We start from the raw sequence: 12,939 nt of genomic DNA, 5'->3' as shown, positions 1-12,939 counted from the left end.
GAATCCTCTTGTCCACCCCACGCTTCACAGACTGACCTCTAACTTGAGCATGACTCCCCCAATCACAGCTCCAATCCACACTTTCAAATTGTCCACTACTTTGAATGAACAGACTTCACACTTTTTCTTTAAACTAAGTCAAAATGCTTATCCTTCTCCTCGTTCCTTCTTAGAATGGTTAGAGATTTTAAACCAGGACTGTAAGCAATCCCACATACTGCTCTCTGGCCACAATCACTGCTTGGACAGAAATTTTCTCCCTTCTCACCCTAACTAGGAGGATGACTTGAGGAGGGTATGTAGAGATGTGAGAGGGAGGAGCTGGGAGTCAGGCTGCTGGGCATTTAGCCTGGGCAGGTTGCTTAACTGCCCTGGACCTCAAGGTCTTCTTTCATGGAGTTTTACAAATAAGCTTACTGTCAAGATTGATTTCTAAGCACATTGTTAGTGTTCAATAAACATTAGTTATTTGGAAGATCAAACAGCCCAGTTTCTAGAATTTCTAGGTATATTTGATGAACTTTCTAGATTATCTAACTTAAACTCTAATCTTTTTAGCTAATAATAGTTGAGAAGATGTACTTTTATTTCATGGACTTAGAATATAACATAGTATAATTAACATTTAATTACTAGTATTTTATCAGGAAAATTTATTTTCTCTTTAAATGTACAGCTTAAAAAGATCTACTTTATTTTTAACTACAATTTACTTACAAACCGATCATTTCCATCTGAATACCCATCAGATTTCATAATGAAACTTAACGTAAACATGGGATATACTTGATTAATATTTATATTGTAAAAAAAACACCTGTTTTGGATGTATTTAATTAAATAAAGTCATCTATAGTAGCTGTGATTTGACTTAAGTTATTACTTAACTTCTATAAATTCATAAGATTCTTATAGGTTGCCATATATCATTTTAAAATGATCTCCTGATCTTGGTATAAACTGTATTCCATCTCTCTTACTCTACCATATGTTTTCTCCACCCCTCATAAGACCTAACACTGTACCTATATCTAATATTTTAAATTTTTGTTTCTTGTTTACTGTGTCTCCTCTTTTAGATTCTAACTCTATGAAAGAGGGATCTTTGACTATTTTGTCAATAAAGATATAATCCAAGTGCCTACACTGATACTTGATGGTTGATAGTTGATAAATATCTGTTGAATGAATGTATACACACATACCACTGGATGTTTTATAAAGAAGAACTAAGTACTAAAAGTCGTCAAGGTTAGCTGGAGAATTCTAGATGCTAAAGGTAATGGCAGTAGTGTAGTGATAGTTACTCAGTCATGTCTGACTCTTTGTGGCTCCATGGACTATAGCCCTCCAGGCTCTTCTGTCTATGGAATTTCCCAAGCAAAAATATTGGAGTGCTTAGTCACTTTAGTCATCTCTGACTCCTTGCCACCCTATGGAACTTAGCCCTCCAGGCTCCTCCATACATGGGATTCTCCGGGCAAGAACACTGCAGTGGGTTGCCATTCCCTTCTCCATGGGATCTTCCCAATCCAGGGATCAAACCTGGGTCTCCACATTGCAGGCATATTCTTTACCACCTGAGCCACAGGGAAGCCCAAAGATGATGATACAGTTAGATATATTTCTGGGAAACACATTGGGAATATATTTTTTCAAAAGTTCTTGTCATTTAGTCAGGTCATTTCACAGCTAAAAATATAAATTAATAATGAAAGATGTGGATAAAAAGACTAGAAATGACTTTATCTATTAATAAGGAAATGATTACATACATTTTAGCATCCATACAGTGAAATTCTAGCAGTCACTTAAAATCATGTTTTTGCTGAGTTATTAATAATATGGAGAACACTCGTAATGTTAAAAGCAGAATATACAAAGAACTGTCTTTCATTCTCTATGTTCTTCAGCAAAATGTAACATTCTAGGCCCATCTCCCTTCACTCCCTACTATGCTCAAACCACACCAAACTGCTCAGCATGCTCTGTGGGGTCGTGTCTGCCTCTGTCTGCTATTGCTTTGCCAGATTTATGTTCCTTGTGCACCTACTTACTCTGTAGGTCCCTACTGAAAAACTGTAAGGCACCATAAGGGCTATTTGGACAAAGAAATGTAATTAAAATAATCTTATCCATAATTTTATCAGTTAGAGAAAGGAAGAGAATGAAATTGGGGAATACTTAAAATACGATTTCTTTATTTTGCTTTTTGAGGTTAAACCTCTTGCAAAGTGCTGAACAGGCCAATGGGCAAAATAGGGTTTTTAAGTATTTAAGTCACATAGCTGAACTCAGATGAAAGATGTAAATATTAAGACAGAGCATGGCAGTGTTAAGTACTTGAGAGAAGTATTTTGTTAGGCCAGATCGCCAAGTAATGCCCTCACTTCATGAAAGATAATTCGGTGTCTTACTCCTCCTTGAAGGCAACCGTGGGTACTTTGTCTTTTAATGTCTTGCATCCTTATTTATGGGCTTCCCAGGTGGCTCAGATGGTAAAGTATCTGCCTGCAATGTGGGAGACCTGGATTTGATCCCTGGGTTGGGAAGATCCCCTGGAGAAGGGCATGGCAACCCACTCCAGTATTCCTGCCTGGAGAATCCCACGGACAGAGGAGCCTGGTGGACTACAGTTCATGGGATCACAATGAGTCAGACACGACTGAGCAACTAACACTTTACTTTACATCCTTATTTAGCCCATTTATTATGTTGGAGCATGACGAGTACATGAGCTTTGGAATCAAATAAACCTGGACTAAAATTGGGACTCCATCACTTACTAACTTTGAGACTATAGGCAAATGATTCAACCTCTGACCTTCATTTCTCATCCATAACATAGGTATAGTAAATCTTGCTTTGTAGAGATAGAGTGAAAATATACTGAATTAACATATGAACTGTGCTTACTATATACATTCAACAAATGGCAGTCGGTGGAAAATATCTTCCACCATACACATAATATGACCAACATTCATAGCCACTTCTTTCCTAGAGGAAAGTCTGAGCTAGTTGGAGGACTTTGGAAACATAGAAATGCTGTTTATACTGATCTAACTCTAGCTTTTCAGGTTTTAGCTGCTGTGTCTTCTCTAGTTTAGCAATAGTTCATGTTAAAAGTTTGAACACTGTGTTTTCAATGTTTTATTTCTTTCAGGAGGAATTCCTTCCTTGAGATTTACCTAAATGAAGAAATCAAACTTACCAGCAATAAAAATTGCTTCTCCTTTCTCACGATAGATGAGAACTGATTTGTCAGCTTTATTTAAAAATTTTTTGTCTATTCTTATTTAATAAAGTAACTATGAGAACATTGTTGAATAAGAGCTGGCAATTCTTCTTTTTTTCTTTTCTTTATTTATTAGAAAGTAGGAAGGTTCATGAAAATACAAAGCCTGGGAATTTCTAAAGATAACTCCACCCTCACATATTTTTTGAGGAAATGATTTTTGTCTATTTCGAACAATGACACTTAACACAATTGAAAGTTGGCACATTTTTGGTAAACAGCATCTTCCTGGCAGTGTGAAGTCTACTGCCTATTTCTTTTGAGCCAGACTTTCCAGTATCATTTTGATTTGTAAAACATCAAAGTTTCTTTCACAGTATTCTTTGTACATCTTTAGAGAATCTGGATGGAAAGGAATTTTCATTTTAATTTAATGAGCAATTAATAATAACAGAAGTCAAAATCTTTATTGCAATATTTGGAATATGCCTGGCCACAGGAAAATACATGTAGCAAATTACACACAGAAGTGTAACATAATGTATCAATATTTACTTTGATATTTCCAGAAGATATATCTCAGACATTTAAAAAGGCAGGAGGCTAAAAATGGTAAGAAAAAATAATACCTCTTCAATTTCTGAATTATGCAGCCAAAGTGAAAAATAAAAACCTCAGTCGTCCTCTATGTGGCCATTATTTTTTCAAAAATTCTGGCTTTCAACAGATCTACTTGACTCTCCTCTGGAGAACAAGAACTCTGAGCATGGTACCAACAGATCTGTGTGCTAAGTTGCTTCCGCTGTGTCTGACTCTTTGTGACCCCATGGACTGTATCCCACCAGGCTCCTCTGTCCATGGAATTCTCCAGGCAAGAATACTGGAGTGGGTTGCCATTTCCTTCTCCAAGGGATCTTCTCGACCCAGGGAATCTTCCTGACCCAGGAATCCAACCCTGTCTATCTCCCGCATTGGCAGGTGGGTTCTTTACCAATGGTGCCACCTGGGAAAGGCACAGGTTAGCTTCAGGTTTAGATGGGGTCTATTTCTTTGCACATTCACATTCAGAATGGAGATGTCTGAGCACTGTCAGTTAACCAACTCAGTGTCACTTTGAAATACACATTTATCTCATGCAGCAGTTCTCTTAGAATGACAAATTTTGATCTTGGGGACAGAAGGGAAGAATATAACTGTCTCTTAGGGCTTTGGCATATCCGCCAATTATTCATATTATCTCTGTTGGCCTTTAAAATATGTCACATCCTACTTAACTTCTAGGGAATTCTTGCTCACTAACCAACAATCTTGGCTTCTTCTGTCCTGTCCTGATGAAACCTGACTCAAGAACAAGTTAAAGCACCATTGGCATATCTCTGTCTTTTTGTCTAAGGAAACAAATATAGCATTTGAGGAATGAAATGCTCAGGACAACAAAAATTATCTTACACAGTTACTAAACCTATTCTCCAATCCTTGTGGGATATATGTTTTGCCAAGTATTAATCCTTAATAAATATGCAACAAATAATGTTTTCAGTGGAAAGAAAACTTGTTTCAAAACATTTACATCCTTATATTTATGTAATCGCATAAATCACAGTGCTTTTTCTATGTCAATTTTGCATGATTTTATTTTTAATAAAAAAAATAGAACTAATAAAGGTATGCATGTTCTTTGAGAAAACACATCATGACAATCTATTCAGAAAATGGCAATTCCAACCAAAGTGGGCAGGAGTAGTTCAGTCTATTCAGATCTAGGAAGCATTGCTAAATCTTGTATGAGTTCTAAGGTGTCTGTGATTTCCTCTCATTCCTTTGTGGGTATTATTCTGCTGATTTTTGGCTTCTGCTCTTACTGTTGAGAAGCCAATTGTTAGTCATTCTGGTTGTTAAAACAATCTCTGCAGTGTTTTTCAATTCCACAGATGTGTCTAGTTGTAGATTTATTTTATTTATCCAGTCTAGGATTTACTGTGAGAGATCAAGTCTTTTACCAATTTTGGAAAATACCTAGCCAAATATTACTTCTTTTTTCATATTCTCCCTTTTCTTCTAAAATATCCATTAGACATATTTGGACATCTAAATACTGTCCTTTGAAACTCTATTTCACATTTTTGGTCATATTGATCTTCTAGGTAACTTCCTTAGCTCTGCTTTTTAATCCAGTAATTATTTATTCAACTGTGTCCAGCTTGCCAATCAACTTTTCTCATGAAGTTTTTTCACTTTAACGTCTGTATAATATTTATTTCTAGGCCTCTTTGGTTTGTTTTTAAATCTTCCTAGTCTTTTTTGATAGTAAATTGTTCTTTTGTCAAGTTTTTTAATTTTATATTTTGTATGTTTAATTATAAAAAAAGCCTGTATTTATAGTTTCTATTGTTTCAATTTCTCATAGGTCTATTTCTACTATTTGTTGTTTCTGCTTTTTACTTATGTTGGTTATTTACATGTGTGTCTCAGAAGTTTGACTTCTGAGTTTATATTTGCTGGGCTTTTTCCTTTGAAATTCTGTGTAGTGTTTGCTGTGCAGATAGCTGAAGATTTTGTTTTTGTAAAGTGCCATACCAATGCAGTATTACTTTTAATTTTTTAATTAAATGAATATAAACTAATTTATAAATGATTTATATACATTAAAAATTACTATTTTATATTAATTACTTACCACTTGGTGCTTCCTGGTTTTTGAATTCTGAATACTCAAGAGTACCTTCCTACTGATCCCATGAGAAGGCCAGACTTTGATAGATTAATTTCCTGTTATAATCCTATTTTGGTAGGCAGGTTTATTTTTGTGGTTCACCCTTTCACTGAAGGTATAGCCCTTGCAGGTGCTCACTTCATGGAAGGTCTCAGTTCTAAGTCCTGGCTCCTGCAAGCCCAAGGCTTTGTCTCCAGTTCTTGTATTACCATGAAAACACAAGTAACCTGTAATTCTCTGGTTTTATGCATTTTATTCAGTTTTTGACTACTAGTATTTACTTTCTCCCCCAAGCTCTGCTATGCATGCCATCTTATATTTCACTCAGTATGACTGGTTTTTCAGATTATCTAGCTTGCTATATTATATAAGTTCTATGTATATGTACATGAGTATAAATACACAGAGAATATACCTTTATAACTTGAAGAATTTTTTTCCTGCCATGAAGATAAATTGTCATAGATATTAAACAACTGTGCAGGACTTGTCAGTGGTTTATTACGTTGACAAATTGATATTGGGTGAAATAGCTAAGACTATTAGGGATTATTTTATTATGCCACTTTAGGCTTTCATATAAGATTCATAGAAATGCATTTATTTAGTAAGCATATAGCTAATGTAGTATATAACTTCATCTACTGGCCAAAAATATACTTTTTTTCCCCCAGGATAAATTTCAGAAAAAGATTCTTTGTCTATTGTAGCAAAAATGGAAGAAAACAACAAAACTTTAAAAGAACTTTAAGTTGTTGTTTGTGGACCCGAGTTTTCTGCATTAGCAGCATGGTTATACTGTGGTCGGTGGTTGCAACTCACCAAAGGAGTAAAAGAGAAATTTCCATTTTCTTAAATTCTTATTGTCAGGGTGAGATGTGGGCTTAGTAATTTTGATCAGAAAACAAGCACAAATGCTGGCTAAAATCAGACTGTAAATTATCTCAATAGGATGTCATGAAATGCAGGCAGTGCCTAGGATAGCACTCTTTGGGAATTACACAGTTTTATTTTTATGATGCAAAATACAGAAAGCATATTCTATAAGCTAGATCCTTAGAAAAGTTTACTAGTTTGGAGTGGGATCTAATTTTGTCTCTTTCTTGGATTTTGTTTTATGAAAATATTGAGAAAGTCGTTTGGTTTGGTTAACTTCAAATCTTTCTGCAAATTTCACTTTCTCAGTGAGATGTATCCCCCAGCCCCTGTATAATATTGCAGCTTACTCTTCTCCTACTGCTCCCTACGGCTCAGACACCCAGTCCCCTTATCCCACTCTACTCTTTTTCCTACAGCATTTATCCCATCTAATATGCTATATTCTTATGAAATTCTGCTTCTTGCTTGTTGTCTGTCTGCCCCTCACTAGAAAGTTAAAATCTACCAAGGGCAGGAATCTTTGTGTTTGTTTAGTAATAAACTGCCAGCGACTCAAATAGTATCTGGGGCTTTCCTGGTGGCTAAGTGGTAAAGAACTCACCTGCCAAATGTAGGAGATGTGGATTTAATCCCTGGTCCAGGGAGACCCCCCATGCTGTGAAGCAACAAAGCCCATGTACCACAACTACTGAGTCTGCGCTCTTGAGCCCACAAGTTGCAGCTACTGGAGGCTGAGGACCCTAGAGCCCGCGCTCCACCGCAAGAGAAGCCAGCGCATTGTGTGTGTGCGTGTTAGTAGCTCAGTTGTGTCCGACTCTGCGATCCTGTGGATTGTAACCCGCCAGGCTCCTCTGTCCATGGTGAGAAGCCCACAAACCGCAACTAGAGAGTAGCCCCTGCTCTCCACAACCAGAGAAAAGCCCGTGTAGCAATGAAGACCCAGCATAGCCATAAATAAATACTAAGTAAATAAAACAGTATCTGTCACTTAGAGGTGCTCAAAAATTGCTCATGATGTAAATGAACAATTTTTTATTTCCCTGTTATAAATCAGAGTGGTGATTCAGGGCCCCTCATTTCCTTACATAGATATATGGATACAAATGTGAATGGTGTATGCCAAGCACATTGATTTCACTGAAAGAAACCTATCATTCATAGGACACCAATTACCATTTTTTGGGAGCATAAACTGACCTAGCCTTTCAATGTCTTAACATCTTAAATTTGTTAGGAAGTATATGGTAATTTTCCTTAAACAATCTCTGTTCTAGAGCAACAGAAAAAATACACTGTTCTGCACTTGGGAAAAGGTCATACCTCATTTTTTTCCTTGAGTTTTGTGATCATAACAATCACGGGACTGTCCTCCTGCCAAACCATCTGCCAGAAATCATTCACGGTGTTGATCATGGGGCCCTGTGTGGCGATGAATGCTTTCTCTTTGCCACTGTAGCCCTAGTTTGAGAAAAAAAAGAAAAAATGTTGGCTTTGAAGTCCATGCCTTGCACTGAAAGTTTAGGTGAAAGATCTTCAAAACAAAGCAACTCTGCAGGTCCAAAAGCTACACAGACTTTTGAGGCTTCATTGATTCTAGCACCACCATTCTTGTGGTTGTTCTCTCAACAAGTCAATCATAGCACATGGTGCTGAGGGTTGTGAAGCTTAATCCTCCCCAGAGCACCTCAGAGGGAGCACTCCGGCCACAGACACACAGGAAAGGAAGACCTACCAACATTGATTATGACCAAGCAAGCAAAACAAAACTTGCTAGCAACCAAGTTAAATCAAAATTAATCTATTCTGAGGGGTGAAAAAAAAAAAAACCCAACAATTCCAGATAGTAAATCGACATGCTTATCAGAAAGAAAATTAGGTTTATTTACTTACCCTAATATAATTAGCATTGATGTAAGTGCTCAATGAATCAGTTACATTTTTTGGTCTTAAACATACTCTACTGAGGGGATCTAATGAAGAAAACAAGAAAGAATAGGTTAACCAGATTTACTCTTTTAAGTTTCTTAGAATGTCAGTGGGGCTTCCCTGGTGGCTCAGATGGTAAAGAATCTGCCTGCAATGCAGGAGACCTAGGTTCCACCCCTGGGTCAGGAAGATCCCCTGGAGAAGGGAAGGGCAATCCACTCCAGTATTCTTGCCTGGATAATCCCATGGACAGAGGATCCTGGCGGGGTACAGTCCATAGGGCTACAAAGAGTCAGACATGACTGAGCATGCATGTATCTATCATCACTCTTCTGTGTGTACATAGAGTACATACTCTAGTCACAAGGGCCAAGGGCAATCTCCCAACTACTCCACATTCTTGCAGATTCTATGTTTTTGTGCATATTGTTTCCCTGACGTCTCTGCATGGGCAAGTCGTCCTCATTCTTCAGGGCTCAGTTCAAGAGATACTTCCTTCCTTGTCTTCCTGGCAGAATTAGGCATTCCTTTCTTTGCTCAGGCTGCTTGAATTTTATTTTAGTATTTAATATCTTGTATTTTAAGTGCTTCGATTCTTGCTTGCCCTCAATGGATTACTATGAGCCCCTTGAGAACAAAGGCTGTCTTTAATTAACTTTTACATCTTTCGTGATTTCTACTTGATATGTGGCTCAGAGTGGGTTTAATATCAGAATTAATTTCAATTAGAAAGAGTTAAAAGAACGCTTTTCTTCTAGGTTTGTCTCTTTTCATAGCAAAGGGGACGAGAAAACTATTTCTTTTCAGTATCCACTGATTATTAAAAGTTTCCACAAATGGCCTAAACCACTCACACTTGAAAAGAAGCCCACTTCCTTCAGTTTTTATAATGCCTATGATGTATATGATTTACTGGGAACTCAACCCCAAAATTGCTTAGAAGCAGGTTCCTTGTCAAGCTAAACTAAATTTATGTTGAAAACTGGTAATTTACAGTATTTCAAAATATTTAGAGATTTTGAAATACTTAAAAAAATACAATATACAATACAATACAATATATGATAGAGTAGGAGAAAATGAAAATGAATTGAAGTCTTTTTAAAGCTAGTTTAGTCTAATAAAAAGCCAAATAATAAAAAACAGAATTTTGTCATTATTGCCATCATGTATTACTGTTTTCATCTTTACTGTTATAATTTTATTCATGCAGTGCATGAATTCAATGTTACATTGGACACTGATCACATTTGCTCCTCTCTCCTGCTCTTCTCTTTATTTCCTTTGCTTTCTTCCTTTCATTCTTTCTTCTCTTCCCTTCTTCCTTACATCCTTTTCCTTCCTCCATCCTTCGCTCTCTTCTTCCCTTCTTGTTTCTCTTTTCCTCTCTACAAAGTATTACACACACATAGGTCTGGTGTACAGAATACATGAATGTCTGCCCTCTTCTCCATCTCTTTAAAATACCTCTGACAATCTTAAGTCTTCTATTTAATAGACAAAATGATACCTGGATCCTGATATTTTGATTAGAATCATATCAGATTTTGTCAAAGGTTATACTGGGCTGACGCAGTGCACATGAATTTGAGCAAACTCGAGGAGACAGATGACGGAGGAGCCTGATGGGCTGCAGTGCTTGGGACTGCAAAGAGTTGGACGTGACAGCAACTGAACAACACATACTGATCTGACGATTTCCTCTTCAGGAAGAAACGTGTTTAAGGTTTGAAGTCAGAGAGGAAGCTATTCGATAAGGAAAAAGCCTATCACTGCTAGTGATGGACAAAGGCAGAGATGAGAGGAATAGGATAGTTCTCAGAGATGAATTCAGGAGAAGAGGGAAATGGAAGGAAGGGCAGGGACTGGTCACACCTTCAAGGTGATTGGGAATCATCTTCAAATTTGTTGTGGGAGAGAGAGAAGAATCTAGGCCTGCTTTGTCCAATATGGTAGCCACTAGCCACATGTAGGTAAATTTAAGTTAATTAAAACAAAGCAAAATTTAAAAGTCAGCTCCTTGGGACTTCCCTGGTGCTCCAGTGGCTAAGACTCCACGCTCCCAGTGCAGGCCGCCCAGGTTCTATCCTTGATCAAGGAACTAGATCCCATATCCTGCAACTAAAGAGCTCGCATGTCACAACCCAAGGTCCCGCGTGCCACAACTAAGACACAGCACAGTCAAATAAATAAATATTAAAAAAAAAAAAAATAAGCTGCTTTCTTTAAAAAAAAGTCAGTTCCGTGGGTGCACTCACTTTACATCAAGTGCTTATTGCCACATGCAGCTAATGACTATCTCATGGGAGATACGGGCTTCCCAGGTGGCGCTAGGGGTAAAGAACCCACCTGCCAATGCAGGAGACCTAAGAGACACAGATTCGATCCCTGGGTCAGGAAGATCCCCTGGAGAAGGAAATGGCAACCCACTGCAGTATTCTTGCCTGGAGAATCCCATGGACCGAGGAGCCTGGCAGGCTACAGTCCATGGGGCCACAGAAGAGTCAGAAGACTGAAGTGACTGAGCACTCAGCACACACGGGAGATATAGAACATTTCCCTCATTGTACAGAGCTTCTGTGGACAGCGGTGATTTTGCCAGTGCAGTGATGGTTATTATGGAAAACAGGGCTCTTCAGTACTCTGTTTCTGAAACTGTAAATGTTCCCATAGTTAGTGCTCTTAATATCTGGAATTGTTTCTGGGATTAACGATGAATTCACTAGGAAGATAAAGAAAGGAGAAACTAACATTCGCTGAGGGTTTACTATTTCTTGGAACTTTCCAAGCCATTTTTCACATATGATTATGTAATTCTTTCAACAGCCTTATAGGGTAGTATGACTACTACTATTTTTAAGGGCAAAGAAAGGCTGGCACAGAAAGATGAAGTAGCCTGCCATAAATTGTAAATATTTTCGCCAGGATAGGAAATCAAGTCTAACTTCAATATTGTGCTTGAGTCATACAACTTGTTGCCTTAATGAGTGGTTCATTGATTTGCATATCTACTCTGTTCTAGGAACATAATATAATAAAACAGAAAACATAATGTAAGTAGGAAACATTACTAGACTTTACACTTTTAAATAAAAAGTGATGACCAGAGTAACTAAGATTTTAAAATTTGATTTATATTGTTTTATAGTTGTATAAACAAACTGAATGGAAGAAATATACATAAAAATTCTTTGTTGTACAAATAATTTCACACTGATACCAGTTTTTTCCCATTGCTCTTGCGTTTAAGACATAAAGATATTCTCATCACAATATTTGTTTATATTGTAAAATAATTTGATATAAATTTGACATAAGCACTTTAATCTGCCACTTAAGAATGATCAGAGCCAGGCTGACATTGTAGATAGAAAAAAAAAAAAAGCTACAATTTAATTAGTTCTTGGCATCCATATTTCTGCTGCAAAACACCCTCCAAATTACACAGTCTCACTAATATGCACAAGCCAGAAGCTTTTAAACTTAAGGGTTTATTCTAGGTTAAAAAATAAAAACAATTATAATATTTAAAATCTTATTCATTTAAAAATTATTTTATGTAATATTTCAAACTTATCCCATCATACAGTCTAAAATAAACCATAAACAGCAGATTTTCATATTCATTCCCATCTTTTCTGATGATTTTCCAACCAGTGATGTGACTTGTCCATGCTATATTTACTAGATTATATCCTGCATGACAGGGGGTTGGGTGGGGTATTCAGGCTACAGACATTTTCAACAGAAAATCCGTCATTTGCAACATCATTTGTCAGCACAGGTGCCCTGGTTCAAGTGACCCACCCAGTTCTGGGAATGGAAAAGCTGACACAGAACGATGAAGCAGTTGTCTGATAGCATCTGGGCAGGAAACAGAGAAGGCTGAACTTTAAAAATGTCCTAATAATTTCCAAATCCTTCTGAGATTAGGTGGTTAAGTATAATAACTGCAATGCATGTTTATGCCCTACTTACTTGTGTTTGGTCAATTTGAGATGAAAAAGCCTGAGAGAGAGAAATACCAGATGTAACACACAGCACTTTCTTTCCCTTCAGCCAATTATTATTACAAAATATCTTTCAACAATGACTGTATCTTAGGTAGACAGGTTTAGCTATAAAGATCAGTTAAAAATATGTTACTGTGAAGTACCAGAAAGATAAAGAACATTACAGCATA

The 12,939-nt window shown here is 37.0% G+C and overlaps 1 protein-coding gene across 5 annotated transcripts in view; it reads right to left on the bottom strand.

Moving 5' to 3' along the window:
- The window catches only part of PTPRR (protein tyrosine phosphatase receptor type R), a 268,355-nt gene that overhangs the window by 33,467 nt on the left and 221,949 nt on the right, over positions 1-12,939 (bottom strand). For all 5 annotated transcript variants that reach the window (XM_061129965.1, XM_061129956.1, XM_061129968.1 and 2 more), the window contains 2 exons: positions 8,721-8,800; positions 8,151-8,288 (listed from right to left, as the gene is read on the bottom strand). In XM_061129965.1, the coding sequence (XP_060985948.1) occupies positions 8,151-8,288; positions 8,721-8,800 (218 nt within the window). The remainder of the gene's footprint in view (positions 1-8,150; positions 8,289-8,720; positions 8,801-12,939) is intronic.

Source organism: Dama dama, chromosome 3 (genome assembly GCF_033118175.1).
Source record: "Dama dama isolate Ldn47 chromosome 3, ASM3311817v1, whole genome shotgun sequence".
Taxonomy (NCBI): Eukaryota; Metazoa; Chordata; class Mammalia; order Artiodactyla; family Cervidae; genus Dama; species Dama dama.
The sequence above is the reverse complement of the archived record's forward strand: the minus strand, read 5'-3'. Positions and strand labels throughout refer to the sequence as shown.